Genomic DNA, 18,701 nt, shown 5'->3' on the forward strand with positions numbered 1-18,701 from the left:
CATTCAGAGGTCACTTAGCGGACGCCTGCCTTGACCAGACTAGATTGATTTAAAGTAGAATAGCATCTCAGTGATATAGAGGAGACAGAGGACACACAACAGGACTATAGGATCCCAGTTCATTCAAACAGTCCCATTCACTTTGGCTTGAAGTGCTGGAATTCTCCGTGGAGAGTCCGTGTCCTAGTCCTGCCTCTCTTCAAAGCTCTACATGCCGTAGGACAAACACGTAACGAGGCCACTTCTCTCAGAATCGACAGGAAGACTGGCAGCATTATCCTCTAAGGTCAGGGGTCAACAGGAAGTTATTCCTCAGACCCCCCACCCCCCCACACCCCCCAACCAAGGAGACAGATACGGTCTGCTGAGCTGCTGGATCACAAACACACACGGACACACACATGCACACACCCAGAGGCCATGCAACTCGTACCGTATGCACAAAACACAGTCCCTATTCACATACTCGCACAGACACTTTAGGTTACGACACCCACGACAGTTCATATGCTCACAAAGGCAGAGGCAACAGAAAACTAGTGACAAGTTTTCACAATTTCATTCAGGTATCAGAAATGATCAAAGCCCGATTTTGGGTCGTGAAAACCCTTTGCAGAAAAATGAGGCAGTGGCGTCACTGTGACAAATGAGCAGTTTGTGGCAGTCAAAATCTATCTCATCCACTTCTTCAGCCCAGAAGTGATTAACCTATCTCCTACTTATATTACTGAACCATCACAGTACCTCGCATCCTTACTGGAGCAGTCATTATAGTACTTCACTATGCAGGAAGAAGTCATGTTGGGACATGGATGTTATTGCTGTCTGAGTATTGCTTCACATCTATAAAATAACTACCGCTGATAGGCTAGTTATTGCTGACATGATCTGTATGAATGAGGAAATCCTGCGTGTTTTGGGCTTGAGGAAATCAGAGCAGCTGGTAGGTGTTGTGTCTTGGGCTTCCATCAAATTATGTTTTAGTCAGATGAACAAAGCAAGTGGTCCAGAGTTTTATCAAAGCACAGCTGGAAGAACAAAACCTATTTGCACTGTACAGTAAAATAATATTACAAATTTCATATTTCTGGAAATGGGAGGGAATTCTTGTGACTGGTTTCGCATCCGCTGATGATTGTAGCTCTTTTAATGTAATACATGTGAGGTACAGTGTATATCTAAATAAAGTAAGTATTAGAGGCATGTTAACATCATGATGCCATGACACATCAGGCCTGCAGCAGCCTATGTGACCTGCCATACTGCACCGCATGTAAACTCGGGAGGAAAAAGGAGGATCTGTGCTTGTTGCATGCAAATTACATTGAAATCTAGCATGCAGATCACATGATAGTGGAAGGATGTTTAGGAATTTATGGGCCACTCTAGACGGAATTACATTCAGATCCATTCATATTTTTGTAGATTCCCTGACAAGAAAATAAGACATTCCTAGAATTTTTCTATAGGAGCTTATTGTGTGTCTGTGGTACCTAATATTGAGTTTTTGTAATGATCTTATCGTAGGCTAATTAACGTCATTTTATGGCATGTCTATAATATTATTACAGGGACTAATACCTTTTACTGTGATATTTGTATAGTATCCTTCTAAAATGTATCATAGGATTACTATCGTTCTTTTACATAAGGGTTTTCTCAAACGAACAGAATTAAAGTTATAATCTCCGGACATTCAAAAAGTGAAAAAAGCAATTTCGTTTCAAGAAGTGAAGGAGGTGAAATATACAGTAGTTACATAACCAGAGAGGCCTATGTTCCATTGGGCTGGTTAATAGTGGGGGTCTCCAGGGACTTTTGAGAGGCAACAGTCGCCTCCCAGATGCAAGCTGAACTAAATCACATTCGCGCACCATCCAGGGTGGGGAGAAGCTTTCCATACAGTGACATGGAGAGAGAGAGAGAGAGAGAGAGAGAGAGAGAGAGAGAGAGAGAGAGAGAGAGAGAGAGAAAGAGAGAGAGAGAGAGAGAGAGAGAGAGAAAGGGGGGGGGGGGGGGGGGGGGGCGGAGGAGAAGCGGCTTGATTTCTTTCTTGGCGTCTGTGGAGGACGCGGGGCGCGGATCACAGAGCGCCGGGGCTATTTATAGCTCTCCGTGGTTGTTTAGCTTTCGACGCACGTTCAGAGTGCAGCAGCAGAGAGACGGGATGCTGCTCCAGCCTCAGACGGGCTCCACTGTGGAAATGCCTGCATCTTTAACCGGCCGCTCTCCCATCTCTCCTCTCGTCTCCATGCGACACATCGCACACACAGTTGGTTGATCTGCCGTGCGCATTTACGCACGCACACTCGCACGCACAGGGGCGCAATCTAATAATAATAATAATCTCTCCCAATTTGAAGGGAAAAAAAGCACATGTCAACCAAAGCTCCAGTGCTGTTAACGATATTCACATTCTATATACAGCTGCTGCCTAAACACGTGATGCATTCAGCGCTCTCCGCAGAACAGGGGAAGGGCGTGGCACGGATTGAACGGGAGGGGGCGGGATGGAGACCGGGAGGTGGCAGCCTTTACTGGGGAAGACAGTGAGATACCTTGCCCTATGTTGAGCATAACAAAAAAACAGACTGCCATACATCCAGGCGGGCTATGGATGACTAACCAAATAGCCTCTCTCAGTAAGATCTTCAGTCGGAACTGAATCTGCAGCCCTCTGCCCAGAGCCGTGTTAAGACTCCGCCACATCCCCTCATCTCCCCTGCTGCTGCTCGCTCTGACGCTGGATGGATCCAGGCAGGAGCAGAGCAGCAGAGCCAGCCCAGGGCACCTCTCTCTTCCCACCTGGGTCTGGGTCAGACGTCACTAGGGGTCCGTGCCCGCTGTGCCACGCTGGCCGGCACGCAGCCGCAGCACACCAGCCACAGCGCCTTCTGGATCTCCTGGTTCCTGAAGGCGTATATGACCGGGTTGATGACGGAGTTGTAGGTGGCAGGCACCAGCGTGGCGTAGGTGTAGAGCGGAGGGTAGGTGTAGTCGGCGATGAGGGAGTAGACAGTGAACGGCATCCAGCAGGCAGCGAAGGTACCCAGGATGATGGCCAGCGTAGACACGCCCTTCCTGGTCGTGACGTAGTGAGGCGTGGCAGCCAGGAAGTGGTGCTGCAGGGCGATCTGGTGGGCGTGGCGCATCACGATCTTACAGATCTGCACGTAGAGCTGCAGCATGAGGCCGAAGAGCAGCAAGAAGGAGACGGACAGCACCGCGATGTTGTTCTTGGTCAGCGGTCGCACCACGCTGCACGTGGCCTCCTCAGCCAGGCAGTTGACCCCCGTGACGGGCAGCAGGCCCAGACACAAGGAGAGGCCCCACAGCAGCACCAGCATGGTGTAGGTGAAGGCCGCCGTTCGCTCCGAGTTGTAGGTGAGGGCGTAGTAGAGCGACAGGTAGCGGTCGATAGTGATGGCCAGCAGGCTGAAGACAGAGGCGGAGAAGGAGGCCACCACCAGGCCCACGGTTAGCAGCTGGGCCGAGTCGGAGCGCAGCAGATAGGCACAGGTGAAGTGAAGCACCAGGCCCAGACCGGCCAGCAGGTCGGCCAGCGCCAGGCTGCCGATCAGCAGGAACATGGGGGCTCTGAGGGCCGGGTTCTGCCAGATCACCAGCACCACCAGGGCGTTCTCACAGGCTATTAGAGTCCCGGATGAGCACAGCACAATGTCCCAGGGGTTGACCAGGAGAGGCAGCTGGCTGGGGGGGAGGCTCTCCTCCGGCGGGAACGTCCCCAGGCCCGTGCTGTTGTCCAGCGGCCCCCCGCCTCCGCTGGCCCATGTGGGGTCAGGGCTCAGCCAGCTGGGGGTGACCGGCGGCTCCTCACTCATTGTGCCCCCCGTCTGAAAACACACACACACACACACACACACACACTATGATGATGTCTTCAACATATAGGCTATCAGTTTTCAACAACGCACATTTGTGTTATCTTGCAGACACCTGTGTTGAAAATGACACATCCTTTACTCTATCCTCAATTCACACAAACAGGCCCGATCAAAGTTACATTCTGAGTCTATAAAAGCACATTATGCAGGATCACACAATCCTTAATTTTGCCATGGTATGCTTAAAACATCCAGAAGCAGACCGCTTGAACTACACCAAATAGACTTAAGAGCCTGTATCTCTCCGGTTCTCTCTCTCTTTAGGCCTAAATGAAGAAAAATGAAACACCCGCTGTGCAACAATAGAAATGTAAATTTTAGCTGTTCCACTCAATAAACAGGTAATGTAGTTGCAGATTAGCATTAGGAATTCCACAGACCTTCTGATCTTATGTAAATGAAATGATGAATGATGTTTATTATATCGGAGGCCTATAGGTTAGGCTGCAGTAAAGGGGTAAATGCGAATAAATGACTACATTAACACATGGACAAGGGTCAATGGGCAACGGAAGAAGATAATAGAAAACCAAACCAGGCTTTGCATCAAACCTCAGGCCAGATTGGCTGAGAACGGATATCAATAACCTTCCACCGGTGCCGGCAATATTTCCTGGTGCTGTCAGAGACTAAGTAGCCTACTGCTCTCCATTCATAGCAGAAGATACCGCACCCGTCATGGAAACAGCCTTTATGTCTCAACCGCCATACATCTACACTGACCATATGGTGCTGCTATGGTCTGCACCTTGCATCAGAGAAACACAGCGGTTGTTCCACGTCAGCGAAAGCCTGCAAAAACAATGGGCTGCATTTTTACATGCATGTCCAGGATGCTTATTAATCCCATTTCGCCGCCATCCAGCCTACCTTGATTCTCTGAGGTGAGACTTCCGTCTAGATGGAAGGGCAGCCTTGTATTTCCATGTTATAGATAACGATGGCGGCAGGTGCAGCGCCGGGGGCCAGATGCAGCCCGGGGATGCTGATCCTCTCTGAAGCGGTGATAATGGAGAAGAGCGCGGAGCGGCTTTGCCGTTAACGGCGCATCGCCGTGGACTGCGGCTGTGCAAGAAGCAGCGAGCAGAGCAGCGGCGGAAGAGGAGGGAGGAGGAGGGAGAGGGGGGTGAGAGTCCCAAACGGGCCAGACTCCGAGAGACTGAACAACTCCGCTGAACAGCTCAGTGGTCCCTGCCGTCTCAAGGGCACAGACAGATGCACGCGCGTGTTGGCGTGTGAACTGACCTATAGGCCATCTTACCCTATATACTGTATTTTGACATGCATTGTGAGAAGGTAAAATTACTGTAGCTGTTCATAACATTGCAAAACATCGTTTACTGCACCATTATTTAAATTAAACATGTTTATTTTGAAAGATTTGTTCCTCAACCATTCATGCCAATAACGTTCATTTTGACTCGAGTCACCTGCAGAATGCATGAGATATGACACGTTATCTGCAGTCCGATGTTAGTTTCAGTAAGTATGCGCTTTTGGATTGTCCGGGTTCAGTTTCAGATGCCAATAAGACGCGGAGACTTTCTTTCCTCCAAGCCTCCTGTGTCGCCCTGCTATTCTGGTCCTGTCTGTGCTATTAACAGTAACCATGATCTGTGTCACCAACCCCCTCCCCTCTCCTCCCCTCCCCACTTTCTCTGTCTCCCCCGTCCTCCATCTTCTCTCCCTCACCTCTCCATCCATGTGGCAGTGCTTTCAAAACGCCTCCAAGAAAGAATAAATGAGTTCAAAAGGAAATTCTGGGTGAGCTGCTACAACCACGCATACATCTGTCCGCAGTAAGCTGACCAAGCATTATCTCGGTAGTGTGTGGGCTGTTTAATGGAGTACCTGATGCCTTTAGGTCTGAATGGATTAAAAATAGCTCCTGTTGCAGTAGAAGGCAGGGCTACCAGGTACCACCGCTAAGGGGCGATGTTGAGCTCATATGAGTCATCAGTGCGCACCTGTGGGAGAGAGACAGACAGACAGGCACGCACACCCAGCCTGAATCTTATTGGCTTTATTTATTTTTCTTTAAAACAGAAAATGATCGCTTCACAACAGGCCTTTCAAGCAAACCCTCACGTTAAACTTGCCAACACCTACAAAACGGTATCAAAAGTGCACCATAGTGTTAATACATCTGCTTAAGGTCTAACATTTTCCAATGATAATATTATCTTCTTGTAATATTTATACAAATACCATTCTGTACACTGTAGAAATACACAACCTGGTGTGTCCCATACTTGGGACACTCACACCCCCCATTCTCCTCCTCCTCCTCCTCTTCTTTCTATCCACACTCCAAAAGATGACCCGCTCCAAGTAAAACCCATTGCAGAATTACAGTGTGAGCGGGGGTGAAGACACCAGGCCAATATTACATCATATGAATTATTAAATACCCATTCACCCCACACCCAAGGCAAAAACCAGCACGCCACTCATACAACCAACCAACTTCTGTACAACCCTCATTCAACGTCTTTTAAAAACAATCTTGACACGATTTTCATTCATCATCGCCACGACTCATTGTCCCTGCAGCAGCAGCGGCGGCAGCATCCAGCCAGAATGAGGAGGGGAGTCGGCAGGAGGGACGCGGCCAGGAGGGGCAGCTGGTGCTGAGGGGAAGTTCCACGGCTGAGCTGCGGCAACTGTGCGCGTAAAGCACAGGTATGAATTACAGCTGTGCAGGCAGGGGTCACACCACATGGGCCGTTGTGGTGCGTTTATGGTCCACGACTCCCCCCAGACAGGGACCAGAGCTTTTCTCCGCTCCACTTTCAGTCTCTGGACTGGTAAAAGAGGATGTAGCCCGACTCAGAGTTCTTGGAGATTTCAGAGGTGAGACCGTAGAATTCTTCTATGGCCTGGGCATCAATTTTCTACAGGAGGGGAAAGATTAAATTTAGCAGGGTTACAAAAAACGAAACAAAACAGAATCCCTAAAGAGGTATGCAACGCTATTGTGAATAAATCAAACTTCAGAAAAATCAGACTGAGGAGTCACTCACCTCTACAATATCATCGTCAAACAGCAGCCAGAAGTCATGACTCTTCACGATGGCAATGTAGTGACCCCTGTTTGGACCACTGGAAATAAAAGACATTTGTGTCAGTTCTAGAAAGTAAAAGTTAGCCTATCCTATCTTATTACCCTGACCTGCATGGAAAGTAAAACACGTGTGCTGCCGCAAACTAGATGCAAAAATTGGAGGACACCTAAAGTCTAGGACAGACTAAACAGACTCTGGCCGTTAGTCATGACACTTTTTTTTTTCAAACATCTTTGACATTGCCAGGTCGGGCTCATGTTGTGTGAAGTGGTCCAAGACTTTAGCTCAAGGGGAAAAACTGATGCAACAGTGCTAACCACTGAGCTACTGTGGTGTCCCTCTTGATAAGTTGCTATCTGGAGGAATAAATCTCATATAAAATGGTATAAAATGACAGCGTGCTTGGATCAATCCTCATGAGCAGAAAATTACAAACAAAGTTAAGGGCTTAAGAACATCTTTAAGGGACTGAGCCAGGGTGTGGGACTGCTTTTTAGCAGGTTTTAGGGTGTTGTTTACAGGTCGGCTATTCTGGGGGTTTTGAGGTGGTTTTCAGGCAGCACGTCATCCCACACACCTCCCACAATGCACCACCACAGCAACCAGGTCGTAGAGCCTCTCAGGATTGGTGGCGTCTCCGGAGGTGTTGAAGAGGCGGAGCTCCAGCGGGAAGACGACTCGATAGGACAGCTTGGTGTAGCGCTGCAGCTGCTCCATGTACTTGAAGCGCTTCAGGTGCAGTGCCAGGATCATTGGCAGCTTCTTTACACGCATCCTACATCACAAATACAACAGTGGATCAAACATAAATGCCCAGACACATAAAGAAATGCTTAAACACACACACCATCCTAACAGTACACATAAAGAATTAACCTGTATACTGACCTTTTGTGTGCCTCCTGCTTACTTCTACATTCTTCACAGTAGTATTTGTACTCGCTGCACAGAGTCTCTGTGTTACTGAAACCTCTGGATGGACAAGGAAAGAGCCATGAAGATAAAATTAGTCCAGATGCATTGTGGAGTCCTCGTCTACAAATCAAGGTTTCGATTTCAAAACACTATCCATTCCCTTCCTGCAGTTTGGTGTGTTACTCCCTGATGAAAGCCACAGCATAGCTGAAACACGTTGGAGCATGTTTTTTTATTAGGTTCTTCTTAAATAGCCATGCAATAAAGGCTTTTTAAAATTTCTGCTTGAACAGTTCACTGGAAGTCAATTATCATTGAAAGCCCAAACCAAACAGTAGAAACACTCTATCCTCTCTTCTTTGAATCACTATAACATCCATTTTGGGAACAAAAACAACAACTGATGATTATAAGCTCTAAAATAGTATTTTGTAAGTTTTGTGCTCAAGATAACTAATAACCTCAACAAGATTCAATACCGAGTGGTACTGTCACGTCAGCAAACATTTTGTCTGTGTAGTCTTCATAGTTTTCAAATTGCGGATATCTCATTTTGGAATGAAACTCTTCATGTACAAAGCCTGGTGCTGCTCTATTTGTACATGCTGTGGTGTTGCCATACCTGAGGCAGTGTGTGATGGAGGTATTCTGTTCTACATCCACTGAAAGGTCCAGAAAGTCCTCATCTTTGCTGCTTATCTGAAGAGAAAAGTGAACATCAAACCACGCTAACCATAAACAATCCCAAATAACTAGCCAGATACATCAACCTGGTCAATTCTGATGTAGTTTTACAGTGAAAACTAATAGTGTTCACAATGTTAACTAAGCATTTCAAATGGTTGGACAACTGATAATACATTTATTCAATAATACTGAAAAGGAGGCCACTGCACTCTAAACAATACACAATGAAGGTTGTGGGTGTATGGCAATAAAAACCCTATTCTATTCAATTTTATCCAAAACACATGTGCACACACACACATAGAGTCTGGTGCAAACAGTATAGGCCAGTGCAATCAGTGTCAGAAATCTCACTGGTCGAAGGTGTACTAATCAGTGAAATCAGCGGCTGCAGCGTTTGGCTTGATGTGTAAGCCACTGAAATGTCCCACTCATACACCGACATCAGCGAGGTATCTTACCGTTTCACAGGTGAGGCAGCGTGTCTCGTTGGTCAGCGTGCCTTGGAAGATCTCGTGGACCCAGGTGGGAGCGGGCGTGGCGTTGCTGTTGTTGTTCTGGGAGTCCAACGTGCCATTGGCCAGGCGGCCGTTGGTCTTGTCCTGCTTTCTCTCCTCCTGCAGCAGATCAGCGATGGTGTTGAGCAGGTAGTTCAGGAACTCGTGGGCATCCTGCTGCATGTAGTTGTCAAACAGCTCTGAGGTAGAAAATGACAGACGGAGAACGACAGTTGAAATTCAGTTATTTTAGGTGTTCAGCGAGTCGTTCAGGAACTTCTGGGCATCTTGTCTAGCAGCTCTGCAGGAGTCAGCAGCCAACAAGAGGCAAGGAGTTTTGAAGCAGCTGATAAAGTGATGATTTGACACACTTTACTCTGCTACCATTACAGTTTACCTCCATGCCTGTCTCCTTCACACACTGGTGAACTCCAAGGGAAAAAAATCCTGTCTATCTCTTTCCTTAGCTCTTATTTTGCCTACAGTTCTCTCTTACATTATCATTCTTTGGTCACAGGAATATTGTAAACATAACCTTTGCTTTCCTTAGTATTATTTGCTTGTAATTTCAGTGATCTAGGAATTTAAGTTTATTCTACAGTTGCACTCATTCTAAGTTGCTACGGATAAGAGCGTCAAGTCAATGCTTAAAATGCAGATGTAAATTAGAGCCTTTTGCCTTTAACTTCTACTGTTCTCTCTCCTGTGTATTCTAAGCAGAGCACATCCACCCTCCCAGGGTTCATCAAGGGTACATCCCTTCCCTGTCTCACCATTCTCCTTGCGTAGCCGTGTGATGAACTTCTTGGGCGGTATGACGCCCACCTTCCTCTTCTGGTTGGCGATACTGTGGAACAGGTCGGCCAGGCAAGTGAGCAGGTTCTCCTTCCGCCGTGGCTGACTGCGGTACGCCAAGATCTTCTCTCGGAAAGGTCGGCAGAAGTACAGAGCCTGCAGCACCGAGTTACAGTAGCAAGTGTTCCCGAACTGAAAGAAGTAGCACATAAGACACAGACTCAGTACGAGTCAGGCAGACACACACAAAGCAGTGACGCAGAACCAGCAGAGTATATCATCTACTTACATTGACCAGGCCAAAGTAGTGCTCATTGACGGGAAACTGCTCAGAGCCAATCTCTTTCTCCAGAGCAGAGGCATTGGCGCCCTGCAAATACACAGGAGCCAAACAATTCAGTATTTTCTTGATACAGGATAGGAAACACCTCTGCTATTATTTTGATAAGAACTGTAAAAACACACAAACACTGTACTTTAATCAGTAAGCAAATCACCCTCAAGGTCATCTATTGCTGAGATCATATAAAATCAAATAACTGTTGTGTGGTTAAAAGCTCAAAGACTAAGCATTTTTGCATCCCATTTTATGCTATTAATAATTTCCCATTTGGCAAATAATAATAATACAAAAAGTGTACACCAATTATATTTAACTGACGGTTGAAAATTACTGCAGATGTAACGTGAAACTGTCCCTAGCCAAGGCTTACACCCATCCAAACGGGCTTTAAAAATGCAACAAATCTGTACGGATGACGACACTCTGGGAAAATTACATGTGTCAGGACAGGATGTTGTCATGTGCAGACGGTTTTAATATTAGCCCAGTAATCACTGGTTGTTTTAAGCATTGCATAATCATTCGTGTATGATTTCACAAGATCAATTAATATCCACTGATGCGATATATAGGAAGCAATCAGCTGTACATGGACCTGGACCTAGACCGAGCCCCCAACTGCGCAGCTAACCATGTCGCCATTCGCTGCGCTAATTACGTTAGCTTGTCAAAGGCCAGCGCGTCAATTTAGCTTTTTTTTTTTTGAACGGTTGGGCTAAATATATTTCAACTTAACTGACTATTCATCTGAAATCACCTATCCAGCTGTTTGTTCCAGCTGTTGGCAAGCAGGAAGATTAGCTAGCTTGACTAACATTAGCTAGTTAGCTGCGAGTCACAGCTGCAGCAGGTGCACTGTCACTGTGCAAAATCATGCTGCACCAAGGAAGCGTTAAAAAATTATACCCGGACAACTCGTTACATTAGATGAGTTAAAGTGGAAATAGTCAGGACTCAACTATCCATCTACTAACGTTAGCAAAGGAACCAGCGGAGAAGATAGTGGGTGGCTGCTGTGGTCGGAAAATTGCTTGGCTAGCATAGAGACCAGAGTTGAATGTTTTTGATCATTTCATGGCTCAGAACACAAATAGTAACAAAGCCACGGTTGTCGTGTTACCCTATGGCCTAATTAATAATCGTACGAGAATGCCATGTACTCACCATGGTACAAAAAGAGGCAAATTTGGAGACTGTCATTAGGATTTCCATTCGGCTAGCGCCATCTTCCACCCAACCGCCGCGAGTAGGCGAGGACAGGGCTCCCTCGTGAGAGCAGGCAGGTCTGTTCTGCTGAGCTCGCGATGGAAGGTCCTTCGTCCTATCTCAAGAAACTATGCGGGCGAAGCGAGAGGTTTAACTCCTGCGTACTTCCGGCTTCGCTTAAATCCAGTCTACCGCAAAAATAAACAAGAAGAAGAGTGACATTTTGCGGGAGGCTTATCTGATTTAGCCAGAGTAATGTTTCAAGTCTTAAGTTAGTAAGCTACCGATGACCTTATGAGACCTAGGCAGGTTTTTAAATTATATATATATAAAAAAAAGTTTAGCTTGTGCACTTGTTTCGCGCGTGCGTAGTATCGAGATGTCTGACTTTTGCAATAAATATTCACACACAGTTTCTTGCATGAATTTGCTGCTGTATGTATTATCTAGCTATCCTGATAGTTGAGTAATTTTAGGTAATACATTTTAGCTAGTTGTACGGTGTTCTGGTGCAGTGGCCAAGGATTTCCATAGGCTGGAATAGGATGTGAACGATTTATATAGATAGGCTTTTTGCTATGGTAGTGCAAGAATCAGTTTATCTTTGGTAGTACTCGTTAATATAGAACCTCCTTGGTATGTAGGCCGACTGTACTAAGTGCGAAAAACCTCATTTGCATACTGTAGCATAGCTGGCTAATGTGCCTAAGAAAATGACACTAAAGGAAGTAGCGGGGTCATAAAGTTTCAGCTTGTAAACATGAGTCAGTCTCTTTTTAGAAAACGAGTAGCCCTCTTGCTCAGATTGTCAACTGAGGTAAACAAACCAGGGAAAACCGCAAAATATCAACGACTACATCTGATCAAGGACCAGTTTATATATAGAATTAATGGTTGGAGTACATTAATATCTGTGAATGCGCTGACTCTGGGTCTGCTGGCCGCTTCCATTCCTTCAGTTCCGCATGCATTTGGTTCAGGCAATATTACGGCATGCCTGAATTATATTTTACAAGGCGGAGTTTCGGGTCCTTCAATCTCTCTTTCCGCCGTACCCGCCATCTTGTAGTGACCGGGGGTAAGATATGCTCCGTATTTATAGATAATTTTTACATTTATTCGAGTAGTTTGTGTACACAATTCCACACATAAAAACACGCAAAATCATTCTTTACATCTCAGTTGGTTAATCTGCCCTTAAATCGCGTCCCAAAGAGAGAGAAAGCCGTTATAAATGAACAGGAGCAGCAGCGTGTCTCTCCATGTGGGCCCATCAGGCTATTCCAATAGGCCACGAAAGGCTTAGTAGAAACAGCATTTTACTCTGACAGTCTCCCAAGTCTGCTCTATTATAACCCGGCGTTGCAGTTGTCACGATATTTGTTCGTTTTATTCGCTAGACATTGTAAAATTGTAGATCCAGTGCCGCCTATTGTTTTGGTGAAACGCGCGACTAGCTAACGTTGACGTTGACGTTTTTCCTAAGACACAGCCGGTGTTATCACCGTTTAGTACCCTCTTATTGCGTTGAAACAAACCCCTGGATTGATTGGGATGTACTTATAATTTGTTACCGTACACTTGGATCAGCTAAGAGGGCAGAATTAACTCTTATTCCACTTATGTAGCAGTATCTCATTTACTCCCTATCTGTGGAATATACCCACTATAACTACAGTCTGTTCTCCCACAGTAATCAGGCATCATGACGAACACCAGAGGCAAGAGGAGGGGGACGAGGTACATGTTCAGCAGGCAGTTCCGCAAACATGGTGAGTCCTTATTTTAAATGTGTAACTTTATAATACCAGCCTCACAGTCCATGTCTTTGTGTTGTAGAGGAATGTCAATGGTTTACACTCTTAAGACGAGCAGTGCAACATGCAATACAGCATCAGTAACTTGGCTGAATATTTTACAGGCCCGATTCCCCTGTCCACCTACATGCGCATCTACAAGAAGGGAGATATCGTAGACATCAAGGTAAGACTTAATGGGCGTCTTAGATGTTTTTAATAGATGGCAGTGAATTGGGTACAGTAGTGTTTTATCTGTATCTCGGAAAGATCATCACATCAAACTCCATTGCAAATTCTGGCAGTTAATTGTTGCTGTGCTCATAGGCAAACATGCACACCTTTCAGAACATCACTGCAAGGTTACTGAATCCTTGCAGTGCACTGGTAAATTTGACATATTTTCTATCAGTTCTACTTTCAGAAAAAGGTAGTAGTGAAAAGTGCAAATTAAAAGTTGACATTTCATTATGTCAACTAAGATCTTAAGATCTTGGAGTAATATATGGGAAATTAACCAGTGTCCTGTGAGGATTTGGGAAAGGCATAAAGTCATTTTCTGCTAGGTAAATATGTTTGCCAATCACCTAGACAACTTTAAACTGCCTGAACTTTCAATGAACTTAAACATAACATTCTCTTCCACACAAAAGAGAACAAACTTTGCATGTTTTGGTTTGCAGCAAATACCCTTGCACTGATGAATTGGTGTCCTGGGTACATTAGTTTGAAGTGGCACCATGCATTTTGTTGTTGCCGCATGTTTTCGTTGTTTAAATATCTAAAATCTTAATATGTGACTCTCCAGGGCACAGGTACCATTCAGAAAGGAATGCCTCATAAGTGCTATCACGGCAAGACGGGACGTGTTTACAATGTAACCCAACATGCTGTGGGTATCATCGTCAACAAGCAGGTCAAGTAAGTAGAAAATATCCTTAATGTATACACTCCTAATTTAGACTTCATCTAGAAATGATTGATGATAACCCCATCTTCACTTTGCCACCAGGACTGTGTTTATGTCCTCAGTGGTCATTCATGTGGGGCAAAGTATTTTATCCTTAAGCATCCCAGCCTTACTGCTGTTTGAACTGGGGCTGCAATGAGGAGACAGCAGAGAACTACAGATATTCAGACTCATGATAAATACACAACTCTGAATTTTGAGTTAAAGCCACTTACCAGTTTCTTCAGTGTGATGTTTTGATTCGCTCATGGGATGTGAGCTCATTTGTGCTCTCTGCCCTTGCAGGGGCAAGATCCTGGCCAAGAGGATTAACGTGCGTATTGAGCATGTGAAGCACTCAAAGAGCAGGGACAGCTTCCTGCAGCGCGTGCAGGAGAACGAGAAGAAGAAGCTGGAGGCCAAGCAGCATGGCACCTGGGTGGAACTGAAGCGTCAGGTATGAACGGACCCAAAATGCCTTGTTTCCTTTTTAATTTTGTCTGTTATTAAATTATTAGTATTTTAGTTGTAACTTAGGGAGTTAATTGAAAAGGTCAGTGGAAAGTCTTTGAGACAATCCTTAAGAATAATATTAAACTATAGAGTGATAATGCCTAGTAGACTGTCATATTTCCCAGCTGCCATAAGCATACATAAATACTGGTGAAGGTCTCAAATGTCTGCAATTTTTAAATGGTAAATGTGTAGGAATCCTGATATTATAATTGGTGTTGTGAATAAATGGTAGTGTAACACTTCTGTTTGGAAACTCAAACGGCAACAAATACAGTAGCACAGATAAATCTTGATACATTTGCGTTACTTGTATTCAGGTATACGGAAATGGTCAGCCTTTTAGTTTTGTTTGGGTTTTTCTCGCCTATCACAGATTTAACGTCAGTGGTGAATAATGCTCAGTCACATCTACTTTTTGATCTCCTGAAATTCGAAAATGTTGTTTCTCTTCTCCGCAGCCTGCTGCTCCCCGTGAAGCCCACTTTGTCACCACCAAGAACAACGTGCCCCAGCTGCTGGAGCCCATCCCCTATGAGTTCATGGCCTAAAGTGCTGACCAAAATAAAAAATGTTTGTACACATGCTCCTTGTCCTGCGTTGTTCTTTCACACACTGACTTGCCCTGTATGTTTAGTTGACATGGTATGCTGTCGCTCAGTGATGATTCTCCTCCTATGATTGCAACAATGAAATTAAATGCAATTTTTATTTCACCGGCGAACTGAGAGTGACCAGCAAACATGTCACAAGCATACCATATTATACCCCTTATACCTTTGAAGTCTAGCACACACAGCTGGTTTATCCTACCGGGCTTGTCCATTGCTCTGCCAGCAATCACCACTTGACCATGTACATAGTGCATCTGCCCTGTCAAGTACACACACAATTAGATGGGTTGAGCTAAAGTAGAATTGCTCAATGTACAGTTATTGAAGACAGCTGAGATGGCATCTGTTTTTAGAAGGCAATTTAAAAATTAACTGTGAACTCCGGGCATTTAGTGATACAACCCCAGTTGGCATCTAGGCATGCTAGTGAATTGAGAACAAAGTTGTAGACAAGGTAACCACAGTCCCATCTAATTAGTGTAGGCCCCAAGTTATTTGGGTAATATAGATTTATGCTGTGTTGCAGCTGGTGCACTAGATGGCAGTGTGCGCAAGGATATGGGCCAAGATCTGAATAAGCAGCAGGTTGCATTCTGCTGTAGGACAATGGCAACTTTATTGTAGTGTATATGACTTGACAATATTAAAGAACAGTTGGAGATAGGTGTACAACAGAATGTCTTGGACTGAGCAGTGGATCTGACTACTTACAGTTCAATATGAGCAAGGGCTTCTCGTATATTCTGTTACTCCTTGAATAGCTATGGACTTCAACAGATATATCCAAATGGTGGGCAATAGAGGGCAGTGTGCACAAGGATAAAGTCTATTTCCCTGGTCAAGAGGTAGAGTGCAGTTACATTTGTGTCATCAGGTGTAATGTGTTAAAAGCCCTTGCATGTCATTTCCATTAACTTTTCTTGTTATATGGATGAGTGAGTAGATTTATAAAGATGCAAAAAGAAAGACTGGCCCTTAATTCTACAGCGAATATATAGACTAAATTCTTATGTATTTCTGTAATAGTTATTCTGTATGTTGTAACCTGTTTTCCTTTGGACTGAAAAATATAATTGATCAGTCATAGCTGCTGTCTCTGTTATGCTGCTGCAGTAGTGTGTGTGTGGACACCCCCTGTCCTACCATGATGTGTGCTATTTAATCAGTGGAGGCTGAATGGCTGACTGGTTATGTGACAAATAGGTTATCTCATCCCACCTCAGTACTTTACCCAATATTTACACCAATTAGGACCAGTTTACAGAGATAGTGGCAGCAGCTGGGAGGATGAAGTGGGTGTGTGAGAGAGAGAAATCAGGAGAGAAGAGGCTAACAGAAAATCCGTGTTCAATGAGGATTATTTTTCATGTATAGGTGTATAAATTGTAGAATATTCTGAAAAGAGATTAAGAACTGAAAAGATGGCCCAAGGATTCTTTTGCGTAAAGGGGCCATTTTTTGTCTAAAGGGGATACAGGGGATATTTGAGTATACAAAGTATATATTCAAAAAGAGGATAAGGTGCAAAATGAATGTGGAAATCCCCCATTGGACCTCAGTGGCCCCCCACAGAGATAAACATTCAGAGGTTGTGCTCCCCCCTCATAACCCTAGGCCTAAGGTCAGGGAATCTAGACACAGGTCTTATCAGGACAGAGTAATAAGTATCCAACAACCTAAATAGATAATACCAGGAAACACAGAAAGCAAAATAAAATGCAATCAATCAATGAATGGGTGGCACCCAAAGCCCTTGTTATTGATCGGCAAGGGCTGGATTTAGCTTGTAGTATTTAGATAAGGCAAGCGGTGCTGGTTAGTAAGTTGCCTGTGCGTTTTTGTATATTCCCACAGCTTTCAGCAATGGTTACACATCTTGAATACATCAATTCAGCATCAATGGAGTTGGATTCAGAATATGCATTTACATGGAACCTGTTGTTGAATGACTACCATGAAAGATCAAATAGTAATACTAAATCTAATCTAATCATCATAAGAGGACTTTACACCTCTGTTACACACTATTGGAAGGTTACTCCAAATACCATAATATGAATTTTGGCCTGCCTATACATCTACAGTAAGCCCTTTGTGTGTGTATGTGTGTGTTCTCACAGATAGAGTGGACCGTCATGTGTGGCGCTGACTCATGGAAGTTACTGATTGAAGGAACAAAAAGTAAACAGAGAGAGAGAGAGAGAGAAGGCAAGCGAGAGGGAGGAGGGCAGAAGGGGCACGAGGCTTGTGGATAAAAGCTGTGCAGCACTATGAACTCCTTAATCACACACGTTTGACACACACAGATTGAGTCTGTCAGCTCACCCAGCAGCCCAGAGCAGCTGTATCGACCCTGTGTGTTACATATTAACCACACACACACACACGCACACAAACAGTAGATAATTAGATATGGACATAGAGGCTTGCACCACTGATGCAAGAGGAGTTGTGTGGAAATGTTGCATTGCGTGATAGGCAGGCACGGAATTATACGAGTAGCTGATAACGTTTTTCCTTATTCCCCCTCATCACCTCATCCTGATACACCCTTTCCTCTGCAGCTCATTTAAAGTCAAGAGACATTCAGTGGCCGAGAGAGTAGTATTTGTGGGTGTGATGCAAGTGTGGGTGTGATCACAAATGTCCACATGATGTGTGTGTGTGTTTGGGATAGGCCATGAAGGTTTGACAAAAGCACAAGGAAATCCCATCCCAGGCCAAACAGAGCTCACACTGTATCTCTGTGGGTGATAGGTGGGGTGATATAGGCTGTGTGGCTTGGTGGTTATCAGGTAGGTGGTTGGGGGGGGGGGCATGGTCATATATATACACATATATACAGAGCCAGCTGTATTGATCCTGTCCCTGGCAGTGGGGGACCGGATGGGGAGAGGAGGAGGCTGATAACCGTGTCAACTGACCCGCGCCTGCTTACCTGGAGCGTGGGAGGGCACTGAGGTAACGCCCTACAGCTTCTCAATAGGCCTTATTCACATAAGTCAGTCAAAGGTTTCGCATGAGATCATGGCATGGGCGCAGAGGGTAATCTCTAATGTTTAGATAGGTAGATAGTGTTATTGGATTGTCAGCGTCCCATTTGCTAATAAAGAGTCACCCCTTCAATCTGTCTTTGTTTTTATGTCCAAAGCCTTAGCATAGTTGTTATGAGAGCAGTTTGAGGGTTTTGATAATGTATTTTGGATTTGATTGTCAATTTAAATCGTAGTTTAGCATTTTCATTGGCCTGTAGGTCAGAGAAAGGTTGACTTAGTTGAGGTTTGTGGGTTACAAAGGATTTCACTGAAGACTAATTTCTGACAACAATAAATCACACCTATCAGAAAACAATATTGGAGGGTTGATAAGATTAAGATTAGAGCAATAAATTCCGTGTGTGTGTGTGATTAATGGAG

The 18,701-nt window shown here is 44.9% G+C and overlaps 3 protein-coding genes across 3 annotated transcripts; 1 reads left to right on the top strand and 2 right to left on the bottom strand.

Annotated features, from left to right (window-relative positions):
• Positions 1-2,816: 2,816 nt before the first annotated feature.
• gpr12 (G protein-coupled receptor 12) lies at positions 2,817-3,845 on the bottom strand. The gene has a single exon (XM_071913789.2). The coding sequence runs from the start codon at positions 3,840-3,842 to the stop codon at positions 2,817-2,819; it is 1,026 nt and encodes a 341-aa protein (XP_071769890.1). The 5' UTR covers positions 3,843-3,845.
• Positions 3,846-5,913: 2,068 nt separating this feature from the next.
• On the bottom strand, positions 5,914-11,488 carry usp12a (ubiquitin specific peptidase 12a). Its single transcript, XM_071913749.2, has 9 exons — positions 11,372-11,488; positions 10,154-10,234; positions 9,843-10,056; positions 9,034-9,269; positions 8,508-8,584; positions 7,859-7,942; positions 7,548-7,745; positions 6,929-7,007; positions 5,914-6,799 (listed from the first exon to the last, which is right to left on the bottom strand). Exons 1-9 carry the CDS (start codon positions 11,417-11,419, stop codon positions 6,698-6,700), a joined length of 1,119 nt encoding a protein of 372 aa, XP_071769850.1. The 5' UTR covers positions 11,420-11,488; the 3' UTR covers positions 5,914-6,697.
• Positions 11,489-12,410: 922 nt separating this feature from the next.
• On the top strand, positions 12,411-15,256 carry rpl21 (ribosomal protein L21). The gene is made up of 6 exons (XM_071913775.2): positions 12,411-12,491; positions 13,107-13,185; positions 13,335-13,396; positions 14,018-14,130; positions 14,465-14,615; positions 15,133-15,256. The coding sequence occupies exons 2-6, from the start codon at positions 13,119-13,121 to the stop codon at positions 15,220-15,222; spliced, it is 483 nt and encodes a 160-aa protein (XP_071769876.1). The 5' UTR covers positions 12,411-12,491; positions 13,107-13,118; the 3' UTR covers positions 15,223-15,256.
• The last annotated feature ends 3,445 nt before the right edge of the window (positions 15,257-18,701 follow it).

This window comes from Centroberyx gerrardi, chromosome 22, assembly GCF_048128805.1.
Source record: "Centroberyx gerrardi isolate f3 chromosome 22, fCenGer3.hap1.cur.20231027, whole genome shotgun sequence".
NCBI classification, from domain to species: Eukaryota; Metazoa; Chordata; class Actinopteri; order Beryciformes; family Berycidae; genus Centroberyx; species Centroberyx gerrardi.